Consider the following 17971-nt stretch of genomic DNA (forward strand, 5'->3'; position numbering starts at 1 on the left):
ACTGTGGTGCTTGCCCGCAATGCTGCAAGCACAGTGTTAACAATGTGCAAAACGCTCGCACGTTTCTCTCTACCGTGCGGAGTGTTGAAAGTAAACTTCTGAACTATAGCACTGCAAGGATGTTGAGAGGGGGAGGGCACTCCTGCCGTCTCTTATCAAAAAGACTGGCAGCAACATTTATCTCTAAAGTTCAATAATGCATGAAATACATTATTTAAGAGCAATTGTTTAAAATTATTTAAAAGACATTAGTAATCCATCTACTCGGGAGTAAAGAATCTTAAATTTTATTGATTTGCCCGGCACGTTAAGTGGGGAAGCTCAGTAATGTGATTGGCCTAAGCTGTTTTGGAGCACCTTTCGGAGCAGCCAAAACAGTGTTTTGGAGCAGAAAAAGTGGCATTTGGAGCAGCCAAAACAGTGTTTTGGAGCAGCAAAAGTAGCTTTTAAAGCAGATATTCTAATAAAAATAAAAATATTTGTTTTAAATGCTGGACATGTGAAGAGAATCTTGCTCGCCGAAATAAACCAATCATGGTCAAGTTCAGCCACCTGGGAGTCTTTCAAGATGCAATTGAAATGCCAATGACATGACACATTTCTTTTTGCTTTTCGAAACATATTGCAAGGCTGGAGCAAGCTTTGCTTTAGCTTAGGGTGGTAATGAATGTCCAATTTTAATGTCTCCAAAGAAACATTGCGACATCCCACAAGTGTACAGTGCTGTAGGCGTTGCCAAGTAATTCCAAAAAACCGCTTGGCACCATTTTACTGATTGCCAACGTGCCAGATTTTCGTCAAAAGTAATTAAATGTAAAACAATGAATTGCAAGCGTCCCGGCTGGTGCCTCTGTCGTGCAATTATGTTCACATCGTTAGTTCGCATGCACGTGAGGGCAACTCCAACAGGCTTGCAGGTGCACGTGCTTCGTCGCGCGAGCGAAACGGCTGTTCGATCGAAACCGAAACCATGCCTCTCCGCTCTGTCGCCAACTGGTTGCCAAAAGTCTATGCAAAATGTAACTGCCCAGCATGCGACAAGAAAGAGTCCAGCGCCGCGTGCTTGCAAGGCCGGCAGGCGAGGTACGAGCTAAACACAGAAAAAGGAACCTGAGCGCATTGATGCAAGACATCGCGAGCCAGGGTCGCATTGTGCAACGACTGAGCTCAAGACAAAGAAGCGCGCTCTGCGGGTTCAGCGTGCAGACATTCCCTTCTTTGCTTTAGCTCACTTCAACTTTTCATCGCGACACATTTTTTTCAACTACCGGGGTCCCTCTCGAAAGAAAGCCCACCAAGAGAAACCTAGGTAATCAATACTTTGACACAGCAGTCTTTGAGTTAGAGAGGGATTTTTGTAGCAGCGTATGTTTTAAACAAGAGCATGAATGTTGATGAACATGCGGCGGTCCTTATGTGCCAGTTTAGAAAGCTCCATATCTGCAACGTCGTGTGGCCGTTGATTTCAGGAGCGAGAGCTTCATCTCAAAAAGTAACTCCCGCCGCGCCAAAACATAGTTTCATTTCACAGCGTCACGTCATGGCTGGTACCCAGCACGCTAGCGTCGCAGCACACACACACGCCAGCATCTGTCAATAAAAAAAAAAAAAAAAAGCGAGACGAGACTAACGCTTACGAGACGACGAGAGCGTGAAAGAAGAGATGGCCTGGCGGAAAAAACCATGCAAAAAACCATGGACGATTGATGCAGGGTATTTTGTGTCGGGCGGCCGTTTGCGCCGCCTAGCTCATGCATGCTCAGTTACAGTACTTAGTTTAGTTTCAGTTTTGAAAGGCGACCAATATTGGCCCTTTGGCGCAGGCTTGGCGCGGATTACCGATATTTTGGCAAAATGTAGCAGGATATGTACATAGCAGGGTTAGCCCCTTGGCGCAGTTTGGCGCAATTGGCGCAGCCATCACATCACTGGAAGCTGGGTGCACAGTAGGTCATGTGGCATCAATTTCCCTGCTAAGTTTAGCAAGGAAACTAGATTCATGCATAGTTCACGTGACGTAATTAATTTAGCAGGGAAACTGAAGGTGTCTAGGTAACGCAACATTGACTTTCCCACCAAATTTAGCGGGAAAATTGGATGGGAGTGTAGGTCACGTGACCGGTTGGCGTGATATTGATTTTTTCGCCACATTTAGCGAGAAAACTAAATTGGCGTACAAGTTTCGTGATGTCGGGTGACAGGACATCACATTTCCCGCTAAATTTAGCGGCAAAAGCGAATTGGTGCATAGGTCAAGTAGCATCAATTGACGTTGCACGACCTAAATACCAATTTAGTTTTCCCACTGAATTTAGCAAAAAATGCACGGACAGACAAACTGACAAAATTTTGAGAATGGGGGTTTTTGTCACAGAACATTTCATGCTTTAGTAACCTTTTTCAAACGACGCACCTCGAAGAAAGGTAAACCATAATACAATGCTGCACGTAGCTGTTTCACAGGGGCAAGAGAGCTGTGGACGACGTGACTACACTCTCCGCGACACTACGTTCTTTCCGCAACCTCACCGCAGCCTCGAGCCCAGCTTGCAGTTGGGAGCGCCCCCTGGCGTCTAGGTGGGCCAAGTCCACGTTGCGGTCGTAAAGCTTGACCTGCACCAGGAACCGCATACGACCTGCAAACGAACATCGCCCATTTGCCTTCCTTTCTGCATTGCTGGAGAAACCGTAAACCAGTAGCTGGTGCTGGGCAATTACCCTCATCACTGCTTTAGAATCCATTCAAAATAGATCAGCTCGTTTCATTCTATCGAACTATCACCGCACCGCCAGTGTCTCGTCAATGAAGAATAATTTATCCTTACCATCTCTTTCACTTCGCCGTAAAATTTCACGCTTATGCCTTTTTCATAAAATTTATTTTCATAATCCCCTATTACGCGACCATTTCATAACTCCCCCCTATTACATCTCGCCTCGTGTAGATCACCAGCACAAAGTTGGAGTCCCAAGCTCATTAACCAACACATTTCATTCATCTTTTCTACCACGCACAGCTCAAGAATGGAACCACCTTCCCGGTTTAATTGCTGCCATAACAGACTCTAATCTTTTTCGAAGTGCCATAAATAACCATTTTTGCGCTGATTTCTGACCTGTTTGTTCACTTTTTATTTGTTTTAGTATTGCTGAATTGTTATATTTTCCCTGCCTACGCTCTCCCCCTCTGTAATGCCTTCGGGCCCTGAGGGTACAATAAATAAATAAATAAATAAATAAATAAATTACTGCGCAACACTTCTCTTGATTCCGGTGGAACGTAAAGTGCTACTGGATGCACGCACCTTCCCTTTTTCGTTGGGATCACAATCGCAGGTTTATTCCGGACTGTCCAACCTAACAAATGGCCTAACTCCGAAGAACAAAGCTATGTTTGTTGGTTAAAAAAAAAAAAGGCTTTCTCAGTGGCACAAAGATAGATATTTGGTTCTCGTGTTTCGGATCTAGTGCGCAGCCTCTAGTCTTGATGACATGACATATCGTACAGTGCAACACTATCTTAAGAGCACTAACTATGGTTGAAGTAACCCAATTAGAGAACTTACCTAAGCCCTAATTGAAATATAACATTAACAGCCACACAGAAAGGAACAAGATGATAAAGTACGCAATGAGGCAAGTTTCAAATGCGTGGAATACTTTAAATACAGTGGCATCTTTTAAACCTTCTAATATTGTGGCTATTTATGACCACTGATCTTTGTGGCAAGCCACGAGCCAGCACCAGTAGCTTGCGCCAAGTTGTACACGGACGTACAACTTGAAAGGAGATCCTAGACGTTGGCAGTAACTTCACCACATAACGCCACTCAGCGGCAGGAAAGCCAATTTGCCGGAAAATAACACAGAACACGTAAAGGTTTGGTTTGTGAATTATTTGGGGAAAACAAAAAAAAATATATAAATTAACTTTTTTTTTTCAGGGCATACAATTTTTTTTGTACAGCACTGGTTCACATTCATCGGTAAGCACTAATCATGCAAAACTAATTAAAAAAAAAAAATGCTAACGCCGTTGCAGGAAACAATTACCAGGTCACGGTAACAAGAGCGCCATTCTGCCTCGTCCCCTTCATTTATTTGAGCGGAAGAAAGGATCTTCAGCGTAAATATCAATTTTTAATTCACTGTACGGATTTCTGTAGCATTTTCAGGTTTGGATGGAACCAAGTTGGCCAGCACAGCTACACAGGAACAGGAGGCAAGTAGTAGAGAATGAGCGAGTAAACGAAACAAAAAGAAAAAGCATTCTTGCGGAGGCGCAAGATGCCTGGGAACAGAAGATCCATAGAATGCGAGATGCATGGGACCATGAAGTATCTTATTACTTTGGATAACATAGCGTTCGGAATGAACACTTGACGAAGCGTAAAAAAGGCAGTCGATTTAAAAAAAAAAGTGTGCTAGGTACCACATGTTTTGTTTAGACATACTCCCTGTCGTGCAACGCCCAAATATTCACAGCAAAGTAAGCTGAATAAAAAAAAATTTAAGAAAAGAGGGAGGAAAAAAAAACAACAGGAAGCTGTACTACATTCGCCGATCAATTTTTCGGACTTTGCAGGGGCTGAAAAAACATTGGAATAGTAGAGCAGTCCAAACAATCAGCAGATTAAGAAACCTGCCTTGATTATGGTCTAAGCGGGCTTAAAAAAGCCATCAATGGTGCCTTGCTTACAGTTATGCCTCCATTTGCGTTTGACCACTTTTTGTTAGCTTGAGAATCGCTGCCTTCTTTTTTTAGCATTATGGTGGAGTACATTCCACGCTTTTCAGCGACACTTCACAACGGCGGAAGAACAGATGGGGCCCATGACGTCCCAGTCGGTGTAGTCCCAAAACACGATTCACCGGGACGAGATGAGAGGTGCAAGTCCACGACTGCAGAATGGCAAATGCACGAAGCAAAGTGGTTACAATGATAATGATAATGACGCACAGCTAGAGTGTCACCTAGCGGTAGGGCTTAGCAGTACTCAAGAAATGCTGCCGAACCAAGCCAATCCTTGCGCAGCCAACATAGAATCCAAAATGGCCTCTTCTTGTGGTGTTTACCACTGATCCCTTGTTGCAAAAATCAGACTTTCGGACTTCGAGCTGTCCGAAACATTGGTCTTGAAAGTGCACTATTTCTATCGGGTAGGTCACGGTTCCTCCTTTAGGTCCAAAATACTGAACAAGTTTAAATTATCGGCGCCCAAAAAATCGGTCGGCGACTGTAATCGAAAAATGGAAAACGGAGGTAACGAGAGAGAACCGGATTTGGGCTTGTCCTTCAGAGAACCTCCTCACGGTGCCTAGGATGCATTCCTGACCGGCGAGCTTACCGTATCCTCGAACTTTCTATTTTCACCTAACGACGTCACACTCGTGTCACGTAGCTGCCTGCCCCAACCCTAGCAATGACTCAGCAGCAGAGCTGCCTGCAGCAGACGCCTGTCCTGCCGTCGCTCTCCAGCACAACAGCCTACGGAAGCTCCGGCAGCCTGGGATTGAGATGCCGCCACAGCGGCGACACTTGCACTTGCTTTTTTTTTTTCGACTGGAAGTTCTACGACCAACTGTTGGGATTGCGACGTCGGACGGCGTGACACGTCGGCTCCAGTGGCATTGTGTGTTGCCGATTTGGGACCACTCTTGATGTGCGGGCGGGAGAGGATGCTAGGCGAGCCGATTGAAGGTGCATTCCGGGTAGGGTAGCGTCACGTGCAACTCACTTGCGGGGGAGCACGAGCGTCCGTCGTCGTCCAGGCGGAACCCCGGCCTGCATTCGCACCGGGGTTGAGGCCCGCCCTCGTTGCACTGTTGGGAGCAGTTGAGCTGGGCGCAATCTGCAAGGAAAGCGGGAGCCGTCGTCGACCGCCTGCTTTCTTTGTTCTCGCCTTCCTGGGGTGTGGGCGCACCACCTCGAGAACTTTGAACAATCCATCAGAAGAAAAAAACTCGCTGTGTGGATTTCAGTTGTAAAGTTTGTACGATCAAACTAGAAAAAGAGGTCTATCCCTTCCTCCCGAGGATTTTGGCTGCCCCGGTATGGTGGGGTGGATGCCAGACTGCAATAAATGCGAGGAAGCGGCAAACTATTTCTTGCAAAGCTAGTATTCGGTCTTTTCTACCTTTGCTTTCCAAGGGAGCACCGGCATAGTGCATTGCATAAGAAAAAATCTAAGGCTGTCAAGCCCTCAAACAACTTCAAAGCGGCGCGGCAAGACAAACCCACCAAATGCAACGTCCACCTTCTTTTTACACTCTTCCGTCACTCCCTTCCTCATTCTTTTTCTCGATACCACCGATGACAGCACTTACGATTTTCCGTGCTGCACTCCCACGTTTATTATCCTCGTTAAAACACAACAAATGCGCCGTTTGTTCTTCCTTGCCGAGCCAACGTAATGACTCGGAAGAAAAACACCAAGCATCTGGTTGCTTGACTCGGGCTGATGCGAGCTCAGTATTCTTCCACTTATTTCCCAAACATGAGAATTTGTGGAGGGCAGCAGTAATAAATGCTACAAATCTTGAAGGATGACAGCAAAGTCATATTCACACTGCACCGTACGACTGCGTTTGAGTATGTTACGGAGGCTTAGTTGGTGTATGACAACGAGTAACCGCGGCAAGCATGTGACACAATGCTTGGTTACCAAAGTAACTCGCTGTCGTATATAGCAATAGTCAGACATATCACACATCTCCAAAAAATAATATATAGTGTTGTTTTTGCCACAAAAATAAACTATACATTGCCAAACGCTCAGTCTGCACTCAAATGCGGCACTAGCAGTCCAGATCAGTTGCCGAAGTTTCAGAACTAACCGTTATCTTATTCAAAAGTTATAAATAATTTTCTAAAACTTTCGATGGGGCCCATTCCCAGTAGCTGACGGCCCTCGGCTTCATGTATTCGCAGGCCTTCTTGGCTGCCGTTTTCCCATTTAAAATTTTTGAAAATCACTCGTAACTTTTGAACTGGATAACGGCCAGCTCTCAAACTTTGGCACCTAGTCCAGACCGCTAGTGCTATGTTTAGGCGGAGACTGAGCATGCAATGCATAGATCATTTTAATGATAAACGAAATAAAGCACTGTACACCTTTTTTATAGACACCCTGCACTTAAATACTATTGTTTGAATGGGTCTTGACACGACTGGTGTAAGCAGCAGTGTGCTGCATAGTGCAATCATACTCATTCTGAACAATCTATTCCTGCAATCTTATAAAGGAATAGATTAAGCTGTCAGCCCTTCATTCACCATACATATGGTCATACTCAACATCACCCTTTTGCCAAAGTATTTTTGAGAAGGTGTAGCATGTGGTGCAGTTTTTCCAGCGTTTTAGTGCCATGCTCTGGTATCTTGACCCCATCTGTGGTACAGTCTAGACCGCATATAACGTATGTTGCGGGAGTCGCAAAAATCCGCATTATAAGCGGTACCGCGCTATAATCAAAACCTCAATTTTTCAGGCCGAAATACATGCCATGAGACAACTTACCTTCGTAAAACAATTTATTTTATATTAGATGAAAAATAAAGCTTAGTTTGAGGAAAGTCTTTATTTCACCAGACTAGTACACTTCTCTCTCAAGTGTGTCACACATTTTAAAAAAAATGAGCGACTTTTGACTGGCGTAGCCTTTTAACGGCGTCGCGGGTTGCGGACGGACGTTGCGAGCGTTCAGGATTGCTAACCCTAATCACTTTTCTCCGGTGATGAAAACGCGTGAAAATTCGCATCCTTTATTTGGTATGTGCATGAAATGCTCCAGAAAAGGCATGAAATGCGCACATGCAATGGTGTGCATGAAATGCTTCAAATAAGAAATCCGGGCAATGTTCGAAAACACAAATGCTTAGAAAGCACCACTGTAGTCGAAGTAAACAAACACGACGACACGGGCGTTTCTGCTGTCTTGAGAGTGCCGCCACGAGATCGCCGCACAAGTAGGTGGATCTTCCCTTCTAGTATGTGCCGGGTTATCATAGCAACACAATGAAAATTCACAGTCAAGGATGGCACTTTTACGCAGAACGATAAGCTTCCACTACGCCGTCGACATCGACGATTACGACCGACGCAATGTTTGCGGATAGAAGAAGCCAGCCCTGGCCGACCCGCAACCGACATGCAACGCGCACAACGGCTGGTTGGGCTGGCTCCAACCACGACCAACTCTTGGTCGTGGCCCCAACGCCCCGCGCCTTGAACGACACATGTATGCGTCCCTCCATCGCTATGGCAACTGAAGCCTCTCTCTTCGCTTCTCCCCTCTTCGAGCAACCTCCTTGCCATCCTTGCCCCCGCGAGTGCCGCTTGCGGCTAGCGCCGTTATCTAGTCGTCTAGTGTCGCACAGGGAAGCGTGCTCGATGCGCGGGTCGGTCGGCGCGCTGCTCCAGAAACTGCACTATAACCGGTATTTCCCTTCGCGCACCTGCATTTTAAGCGGTATGTAATTACATAAAGTTCTATGGGAGGCAAACCGGTGGTTTAAAAAAGCCGCGTTATATACGGTCCTGCACTATAAGCGGTTACGTTGTAAGTGGTCTATACTGTATAGCTCGTCAAGTCCCGCTTTTTTGTACCACCCGGAAGGGTATACAAGGGCCTTTCAAATGCCCCGCAAAAAGATTTATGCAACGAGTAGTGGCATACATTTGTCTAACCACCCGACGGATGTCCTGCCTGATTCAATTCGGCATTGAGGGTGCACCTCTAGTGGTTCAATTCGCTTCCAGGGGAAAGCTCTTGCACACCACACCACAGAACTTCCCAGACAAAAGACATGTAAAGAAAGTAATGCAAGCACAAGTTTCTCTGCTTCTTTTGCAGGGGTTGTGGTGACGTCAGAAGGCTGAGCTCTGATTGACTGCGATTGAAGGATAGTGGGTAGACCTTAAAGGGGTACTCCGCCGATTTTCGAGCTACCTCAACTAACTATATTTTCTGGCTCCCCGGCCTTTACCCTTTCTGGTATGCTATTTAGTATCGTGAAATTCATAATAGTTATTGCGAAATCGGCAAATGAAAATGATGCAAAAACCAACATTCAAATATACCCGCCCTTTTCAGAGCCCTGACGTCATTGGAAGGTCAGCTTGCCAGTCGGGCGAGCAGTCTAAAAAATAGAATATGCCAATCATTTGTTCCGTGCTGGAGCGCGGGTCCTGGAGCAAGCTTCCAAAGCATTCATTTGACACCATGAAACTGCTTCGGATCAGTTGGGAACAAATTCTACAGTCCAAAGAGTGAACCCCTGCACTTCCAATGACGTCACTTTTTCGTTGTTGCCAGTAGAGACTTTCAGTTTGAAAAACACGGTGAGGGCCAAAGTTGTAAATTCAATAACTTCGTGAAAAAAAAATTATTTTGACCCAATATTTGGGATACTATTTTGGCGATGTTGTTTGACGAGTTTAGCAAAATTTCAAGCAAATCGGGGACCATGAAGAAATCGGCGGAGTACCCCTTTAAAGCAAGCTGCCTTGAGGTCTATCCATCTATCCCACTATCCTTCAATCAGAGCCAATCAGAGATGGGCGTTCTGACGCCACCACAACCCCTGCAAAAGAAGCAGAGAAACTTGCTCTTCATATTGTGTTGTGCACTTGATTAAACAGCCAGAATTTAGTCAGCCGACATGAGCGTCTGATGTCTCCGCTGTAGACAAGAAGTACAGCCAGTTCCAGTACCACCACCAGCCTGTAGTTTTTAGCGTACATCACGCATCACGCCGGTACGATGCTCATCCAGGTCAAAGTGGGCAGGGGTGGGGATTGAACCCAGGATTCCCGGGTTCTGTGGCACAAACTTTCGTTCCACGTGTTCCACGCTGCAGTGTGTCAACACACTCTGCCGCCGATTCCCCCCCCCCCCCTTCCCCCCGAGACGTGTCGAAAGACTGTAGCACAACAGTCAAGAAAGCAATGAAGCATGCACAGATGTTAGAGGAGCAGCCTAACTCACCTTGCAAAATGTCTGTTCGGGCGACGTGTTCACAGTGGGCACCCTTGTAGTCCGGAGGGCACACGCACGTCTGAGTCTTGCTACCAATGTAGTACCTGCGAGCAACAAACTGCGATTAAAGTTTGCCACGATTTTCTTCGCAGGCTTCCGCATGCTTCACCTCTTGAGCCACCTTTTGAGTCAAAAGAAGTTACATTAAATTTACCTTCTAGGTCAAGATTGTTTTTGGGGGACATGACCAGTAGGACATTAAAGCAAAATAAAAGAGTGTCCAATTACGTCTGCATCGCACAGTGAATTTTTTAAAGCGATAGCTTTACGGGCGACACTTTGCAGAGATTACGAGCTCGTGGGCTGTCGTCGCCGCTATGGAAAAACCCTTCTCTCCTCAATTTGGCGCGAGGCCAGGAAAGTCAAATTTTTCCGTCGGCCACGCAGCACGGAGAGAGAAGAGAGGGGAGCCCCAGCATACCATCAGTAACAACTCGATGAAGGGAGAGTATCCTGTCGTCTGCTTCAAACACTTGTTTTCAAACATTACTAGCGTTATGCGAAATCTTACTTTAGCAGTATCCAGTTACTATGCGTAATGTTGGATGGTTTTAAAAACTTCCACCGCGCTTACCCACTTATCGAATCACCAAGCACTGGTGGATCGTCAGTGGCATCCACGACGACTATGAGAATTACCCACATTGCACCTCCGTCCTCAGCTATGTGACGGCACCATTCCACCCGCATTGCACAACCCTGCTGCAGCTATCGCTTTCGTTTCTTTGCACAATGTGGGCGAAAAATATGACTTTTTTCCCATATGTATATCGATATTTGATCAGCAACATCCACTCAGCATTTCAGGATTTTGGCCGACTTTGGGGCCTGTTCAAACACGATGACGCAACCAGTACATTTGATTCTATCTGCTATTTTCACGAGTCCAATGCTTGACGGACAGATATGTGCATCCAACTGATTACTCCTGGAAGTAATCATCCATAAAAGTGACTGTTACATCCAAAAGTAATCCGTTTCTTTTGCGGTGTTACTTTAACTTTACGTTCTAGGATAAAAAAAATAGAATGTCGATATGCAGTCCAAAACACATGTAGCACAGGTTGGCCGTACCACAGCTCAGTGTTCTTTAGCTAATGTCAGGTGAGACAACGGCAGCGCAGCATCCCTCCATTGCAACCGTCAACGACAGTCAAATCAGGAATCTACTATTTGACGTTTTTAGTGAAAAATTTAAAAAGATGACATCAACTATCATTTTTGTTTGTATTAATCGGTTTAAGGAGACTAAAAGCTATGCAATAGGTTCCCTGTCAATATAATCATTCTACCAACGACGTGCCCTAATATTGTAGAACAACAACAACAAAAACATATTTAATCATTTTTATCTAGGTCACAAAAAGCTGATGCACAAACACGGTGACAGGGATGTGGGCAACCCGGAGCTTTGAGAAGAGTAGGTGAAAAACAGCACAAATCAAATAAACATTCATACTTCCAAAAGATGAAGGCTGTTCTAATATCCTTTGAAGCTAGCCAGCTACCATCACATCATTTTCAGTCAACTTCAGTGTTGAACATTATTTCAGTATAAGACGGAGCGTTTGCTTCTGCTGTGACTTTAAACCAACTGTCGTAGTCACTATAACCGAAGAGAGCAGTGTTAATTGTCTTGAGCTTTTGTAAGGTGCACAATTGTTTGGTGTCCTCCTCTGCATGTCTTCAAAAGCAAAGAAAGAGTGGGACAAGAAGAACAGGTGCACACAGATCCGCTATACCAACTCGCATAAGCTTGCACAGTATTTTTCTTTTTTGTTAGAAGTAAACATTTTGACTTTGGGAGTACGCTTAATATTGTTTACATCAAGAGTCTGGTTCTTTATATCAGTGCACTTCCCCCTTTGTTGTGGGTGAGCAAGCTACAGGTTGCAAACAACCAATTAAGCCACAAAACAAAAAAAAAACATGAATAGAGGTTATGTTACTTCATGTGAAGGGCTTTGAGCATTCAAAAACTGTCAGGCCCTGCATTTTGTAACTGCAAGTGACAATGTGATTCCTGTAGAGCTCATTTTACAAAAGAGTCCTTTTATTTTTTTTAGGAACAATTTCTGCTTAGTGCACAAAATTCCCGATTTTTTCTCCATGAATGAAAACGAAAATGTAACAGATTACCATCATTCCCTTACCTAAATAAGTAATAAAATTACTTTACAATTACTTTGTAAAATATGTAAATATTCTCTTACTAAATTACTGATTAATGTAATGAATTACAAGAGTAAATTCGTTACTAATTGTAATGGATTACATACAAGTCTGTCTGCACCAAACGCATTCAAGCAAGTTTTACGGTATATTACAAGGTCAAGTGGTCATCGTGACTCATCATCACACTTAGCATATGATGATAGGTACAAATGATTTCTGCTAGCCAGAGCTCCAATTGCTGTAGTTTTGTTGTGCATGCAAGACTTTCTTTCTTTCTTCTGTTCTAATGAGAAAAAAATTGACTGAAAGGAACCAAATATTTTCACCCTAGTCACAATGGAAGGGTGGCTCGTATGTTGGAAGGTGACAACTACAACAGAGGATCATCTTCCGAATTCCCGAAGAAAAACGGCGTCAATATACCATTCAATATGAATGCTTATTTTTTCTTATGCCATCAACGCCCTCTCCTCAAGGTTGGAACGTTCAAAATACACAGCTCCACATAATACCTAACGTGCCTCTGAGCATTGAGCACTGAGCAGGGAGTTGTTTCTTGTGGGTGGAGCCTCCCCTGCACCTAGCTTGCTACAATAAACTATACAAATTTCTTTTAAAGAAAAAAAGAACCCAAATTATTAGCTTGATTAATCCAGATGGAAAAAGGCACCGAAAACACATAAACTTCTTGCAGAAGCAATCTATAGCACACAGGGGCAGATGCAGGAATTTCCTGAGGGGGGGGGGGGGGGGGTCAGGTGTTTGTCAGCGTACCATATGTTTAGGAACCCCCTCCCCCTCTCGCTTGTTTTATGCCCTAAATTTTACACATGTAAAAATCAAGAGGGGGGTCAGGAAATCCAGACCCCCCCTCTAAATTCGCCCCTGATAGCACACACAAACTCCCAGACACTATGACCAGCTTACAGCATGTACCGTACGCATTCAAACTTGTATAAACACACACACTATCAGAAGCTTACGATGTGTATTGCACACACCCACACTTTTACGCACACACGACCAGCTTACAACATGTACTGCACACAAACTTACATACACATACTATGACCAGCTTATGTGTGCCACACACATTAAAATTTGTTTCCACACACACACACGCACACTATGACCAGCTTATGACGTTCATTGTACACATCCAAATATTTACACACATGCTTGATGACCAGATTTTACAACGTGAAACCACGCACATCCAAACAAACTCGCCTGCACGTTCCGCCGTTGTGGCAGAGTGAGCCGCCCTTCTGGGGGCCGCAGCGGGGCGAGAACTGGCACTCGTCGCCGTAGAAGTCACCGAGGCAGGAGCAGCGGTAACTTGTGAGGTCAGCCGATGCCAGGCACAGTCCCGTGAAGGAGCAGTGGTGCCCAAGGCACGAGTCATTGCGCAGCTCCTTCTCAGACTCGACCAGCTCGTAGGTCAGGTTGAAACCATACACCTCGAGGAACAGGTCAAGCACACGCAGGTGGATGTTGCCAGCCTCCCGGACCTGCCACCACGGGGGGACACAAACCTTTGCTTACAAAGGTGAAGCTTAAGTTAGATGTTCTGGTAAGATATGTAGTACCAGACTTCCTGTAGATATCCTGGCAAACGTGCCCGTAAAGTACCTTTGTAAGATGTGCAAGACGTTCTATGGACATCCTGACAAGACACTGCATAGCCATGGATAACTTCTGCTGAACACCAAGACGTCTGTCTCACAGATATATTAAGGTACCAGTGAGATATACCTTGGTAAGATATGTAAGATGGCCTACAGACATTCAGTCAGGGCACCAGCCACATATGTCATCCCCTCAGCATCAAGACATCTATTGGATGTCTATGAAATGCCTTGGTAAGATGTCTTGTAGACGTCTTGGCAAGACTGTATAGCCATCAATATGTTGAAAGATTTTGTAGCTGTGTTCTAGCTCAACTAATGCACTGCCATTCTTGGGCTAGAAGACAAATGTGCAAAAGTCTAAGAAATGTTTGTAAGTAGGATTCTGTGCTTTCAATGTTTATTTTTTATCAAATTCGGAGGGTGTTAATCAAAGTTTATTTCTGTTTGATTCCCGATTCTCCGAAATTTTGAGCATAATTGTGCAGTGCTTCCTATTAAAACAAATAAATAAATAATATCTGGGTTTAATGTATACGAGATAAGAAAATAATATGGGCTGATATCAATTAATATTTTTTTTCAGCTGGATTCGACATTGGTGTCATTGCCATTGGCAATACTAATTTGTTCCATGACAAAAGTTGCACAGAAGTGTTGCTTCGATAAATGTTGATACCTTAAAAATTAGTAAACTCCTGGAGGTCGTTGCTGGGAAGCTCGTATTCATCCCCATTCCATCAACCTACCCCGCGGCCACGCCACACAAGGTAGACCACAGTGAGGTAGACCATTTTATGAAATTTCCATGGTCCATAGCTTTCACTGTTACAAAAACACAACCTCTCCTTCCTGTAAAGCACATGGCCCAAATTAGAAACCCAAACAATGGCTTTTGTCATTACCCATAAGTATGATGATTTGTTGTCCCAAATTAACCTTGAGATAAGCGGTAAGGCCCCTTTGACAATGCTCCGAGATATAAAAGATAACTGACGTGGCATGTTCCCAGTACCATTGACCAACTGATATTGGCACATCAAAATTTGGAGTTTATCGGATAAATTTGAATTGACCAAACTTTCAGCGACGGGTGTTTTTTCGAGCATTTTTGGATTTATCTGAAAATGTGGAACCCTATTTATGAGACACAGGACATTTCTTTTAAGATTCTGGTGGCCTAACCTCAAGAGACGTCTTGTAATGATGGTGCATTACCTAAAGATTCATTCCATCCATCTTTAAACAATTCAGGTGACCCACGTCCCAAGTGTAGAGGTGGAGTTTGGCAGTCTAGTATGACTGGGGGGTCTTTTAATGCGCAGCAGGTGGCAGTGGTTAAACGGCCGACTGACTGCCAGTACAACGTCCACGCACCCGGTTCTGTGGAAGCGGGAAATTAACTTCTGGATGGAAGGGGGACTTACTCCGGAAGGAAACAAAAATTCGACCTTCAATTTCTTTTTGATTGTTTTCTTCGGAAAAGCCAGCGCGCACTGCAAACAAAAACCTGTTTGATGTTTGGCCGTGACGATCGTTTGTCCCGACGTAAAAAGCTAACTAAGGGCTGTTTATACTCCGACGTTGAGCGCAGTGAACGCAGCGTAGCGCAGAACGCGCGCCTTTCATTGGTCGGCAACCAGGAACTTGATATTACACCTTCTTCACGTTGGACCGCAGAAAACCCCCCCAAACCACCCCAGCTAATCCGACGCTGTGAACTTCGATCACGTGATGACGCGTCCCCCACGCCCACTCGCGCCGCTGCTTCGGCCCCGAAGGTCATGTGACGCTCACATGGCGCTAATGAGCTTCGAATATTCGTAGTGTCGTCGGTGTCGTCTTCGGTTCATCGTTGAAAGGAAGCACGGGCGGCTAGCCAAAAAAGAATCCAAAATCCGACCCACTCCAACCAATGAAGAGGCAGGGTTCAACCAACCGGAGCCAATCCACGCACACGCGGGAACGAAATCCGACACGGCGCTCAAACAAGGTGTCAAGAGGTGTCCATCAGCGCGCGGTGTCAACGAACGACTCACCTGGAAATCCAGCACGAGCACGGGCTTGTTGCTGAGCACGTGGGTGGGCTCGGCCTCCGAACTGATGCCGCCGATCGGCGTGCCACCAATGTTCCCTTGCTGCGCGTCGTAATAGACGTACTCTGACAGCGTCACACCGTCGCGCATGTAGAATTGGGTCAGGTAAAGGGCCACCCGCTGCTTGGGCGACGAACCCCGCATGACCCAGCGGCACTCGATGGGGACCGGGTAGGGCCCGGGAAAGCCGGGCGTCGTGATCACGCCGCGCTCCCGATCGCTGACGAAGCCACAGTCCCTGAAGACGGCACCGGCCAACGAATTCGTCAAAAACGCCGCGACCGCGGCGAGTGCCGACGGGAGCTGACTTTTGCGGGCGCCCATCGCGGCACCGCGGCGGCCAAGACCTTTAAAAGGAGAAAAAAAGAAGGAGAATGAAGGATGTTGAAAAAAAGTTACCGTCCCTGGCTCTGCCGTGGCCACCACGCATTTCTATCGATCGAGGAGTCGGACTGCTGCCGCATCCATAGCCCCCGCGCGCGCGCGCGCGATCGGGCTTGGATTGGAGTACGCGGAGTGGAGGCGACCGCGAACTTGGTGTTATGAAACACTCACCTCCTTTAGTTCGTGGTCGGGGTCGGGGTCGGGTTTTTCCGGTGACCTTTGGAAGCTTGCTAAGCTAGTGGGAACGGCTCGGGCAATGCCGGGGCTGTAACCGCGAGATCGACGTCCGCTGATCCCATTGAAAAGAAACGAAACTTGGAGACCGCGACATCGCGTCGTCTTCGGGTCCGTGAGGGCGTCGACGACGGTCTTTTCGCCTGGCTGCGTCGACCTCCATGGTGACCGGACCTCTGCGCGGTGCCGGTTAAAGTTCCAAACGGGTTATCGCGTCAGCGAGGCACGCTCACGCGGAGCCGACGGCGCTTGACGTTTGTTGGCTTAGCGCAAGCAGACGCCCTGCTGCTGTTGAACGCTAACCGACTGACGGAAGAAAAGCCAAACAAGCGTCAAACAAACTGGTGTGCTCGTTTAGTACACATAAATAAGCTTTAGGTAGAAATAGTAACCCCCTATGTATTAAAATGGTTGGCGTGATCACGTGGTACAAAAAGTGTGGTGTAGGTGTCGGGGAAAACTCGAACGCACTCACAAGAGAGCGCGAATTTTGAATTGTGATATATAAGGTTGTCGAGTATTCACCTTCTAATAAAGCACAAATATTGGAAAGGCCTACCGCGTTACACAGGGATTTGTTTTTCAAGATACTGCATTACGACAAAACGTGATGGACTTTCTGAATGACGAATTATAGTAATATTAATGTTTGAATAATACAAACTTCTTCTTGCTCGAATAAAGCAGGCATTTTTCAAAGTTTTACAGGTATAAGAATATTTTTTTTCGCGCAATATGCAAGTGTGGTTTTTGCACCAGGTGAGGACGATCTAAATAAAAACATTCAGCCGAGATATGCAAAAATTAAAAACGGTATTTTAATACCGTTAAATACCATATATATATACACACACACACACACATATATATATATATATAATATATATATATACCGGGTGTTTTTTTAAGCTTAACAGATTTGTTTTAAAAAAGCCGTGAAAGTTACACTTATGCCGCTTGTGGAGGTGAGTTATACGGCCAGGGACATATTATAGGGGGTTAATCGTAACGATTAGTCGGCTAATTAATTAAAATTTATTAATTTACTTTTTAATTATTGAAAATGGACACATGCTTCCAATTAGAAACTTGCTCAGCGTCATCGAAAACCACTAAATCAGTAATTTTCAGAAGGACTTTGAGCGCATGAGAAGCGTAGTAGTGCACTAAAGTTACCACTCGTGGAGCAGGTACAAAGCTAGCGGTTGCGATAAGGCGCCCGCGCGATTTTTCCGTCTCTTATCTAGCCCCAGCCTTGTACCTGCTCCACGAGTGGTAACTTTAGTACAATACTACGCTTCTCACGCGCTAAAACTCTTTCTGAAAATGACTGAATTAGTGGTTTTCGATGACGCTGAGCAAGTTTCTAATTGGAACCATATGTCTATTTTCATTAATTAAAAAGTTAATTAA

General features: G+C 45.4%; 1 protein-coding gene across 1 annotated transcript in view; it reads right to left on the bottom strand.

Moving 5' to 3' along the window:
* The window catches only part of LOC8026544, a 60037-nt gene extending 43164 nt beyond the window's left edge, over nt 1-16873 (bottom strand). Inside the window, exons 1-6 of the mRNA XM_040208749.2 lie at nt 16496-16873; nt 15884-16287; nt 13447-13727; nt 9991-10085; nt 5739-5852; nt 2530-2636 (exon numbers count right to left, since the gene is read on the bottom strand). Of these exons, the coding sequence (XP_040064683.1) occupies nt 2530-2636; nt 5739-5852; nt 9991-10085; nt 13447-13727; nt 15884-16264 (978 nt within the window). The 5' untranslated portion in view covers nt 16265-16287; nt 16496-16873. The remainder of the gene's footprint in view (nt 1-2529; nt 2637-5738; nt 5853-9990; nt 10086-13446; nt 13728-15883; nt 16288-16495) is intronic.
* Between the last annotated feature and the right edge of the window lie 1098 nt (nt 16874-17971).

The sequence above is a fragment of the Ixodes scapularis genome, unplaced genomic scaffold (assembly GCF_016920785.2).
Source record: "Ixodes scapularis isolate PalLabHiFi unplaced genomic scaffold, ASM1692078v2 PGA_scaffold8__174_contigs__length_109621045, whole genome shotgun sequence".
NCBI classification, from domain to species: Eukaryota; Metazoa; Arthropoda; class Arachnida; order Ixodida; family Ixodidae; genus Ixodes; species Ixodes scapularis.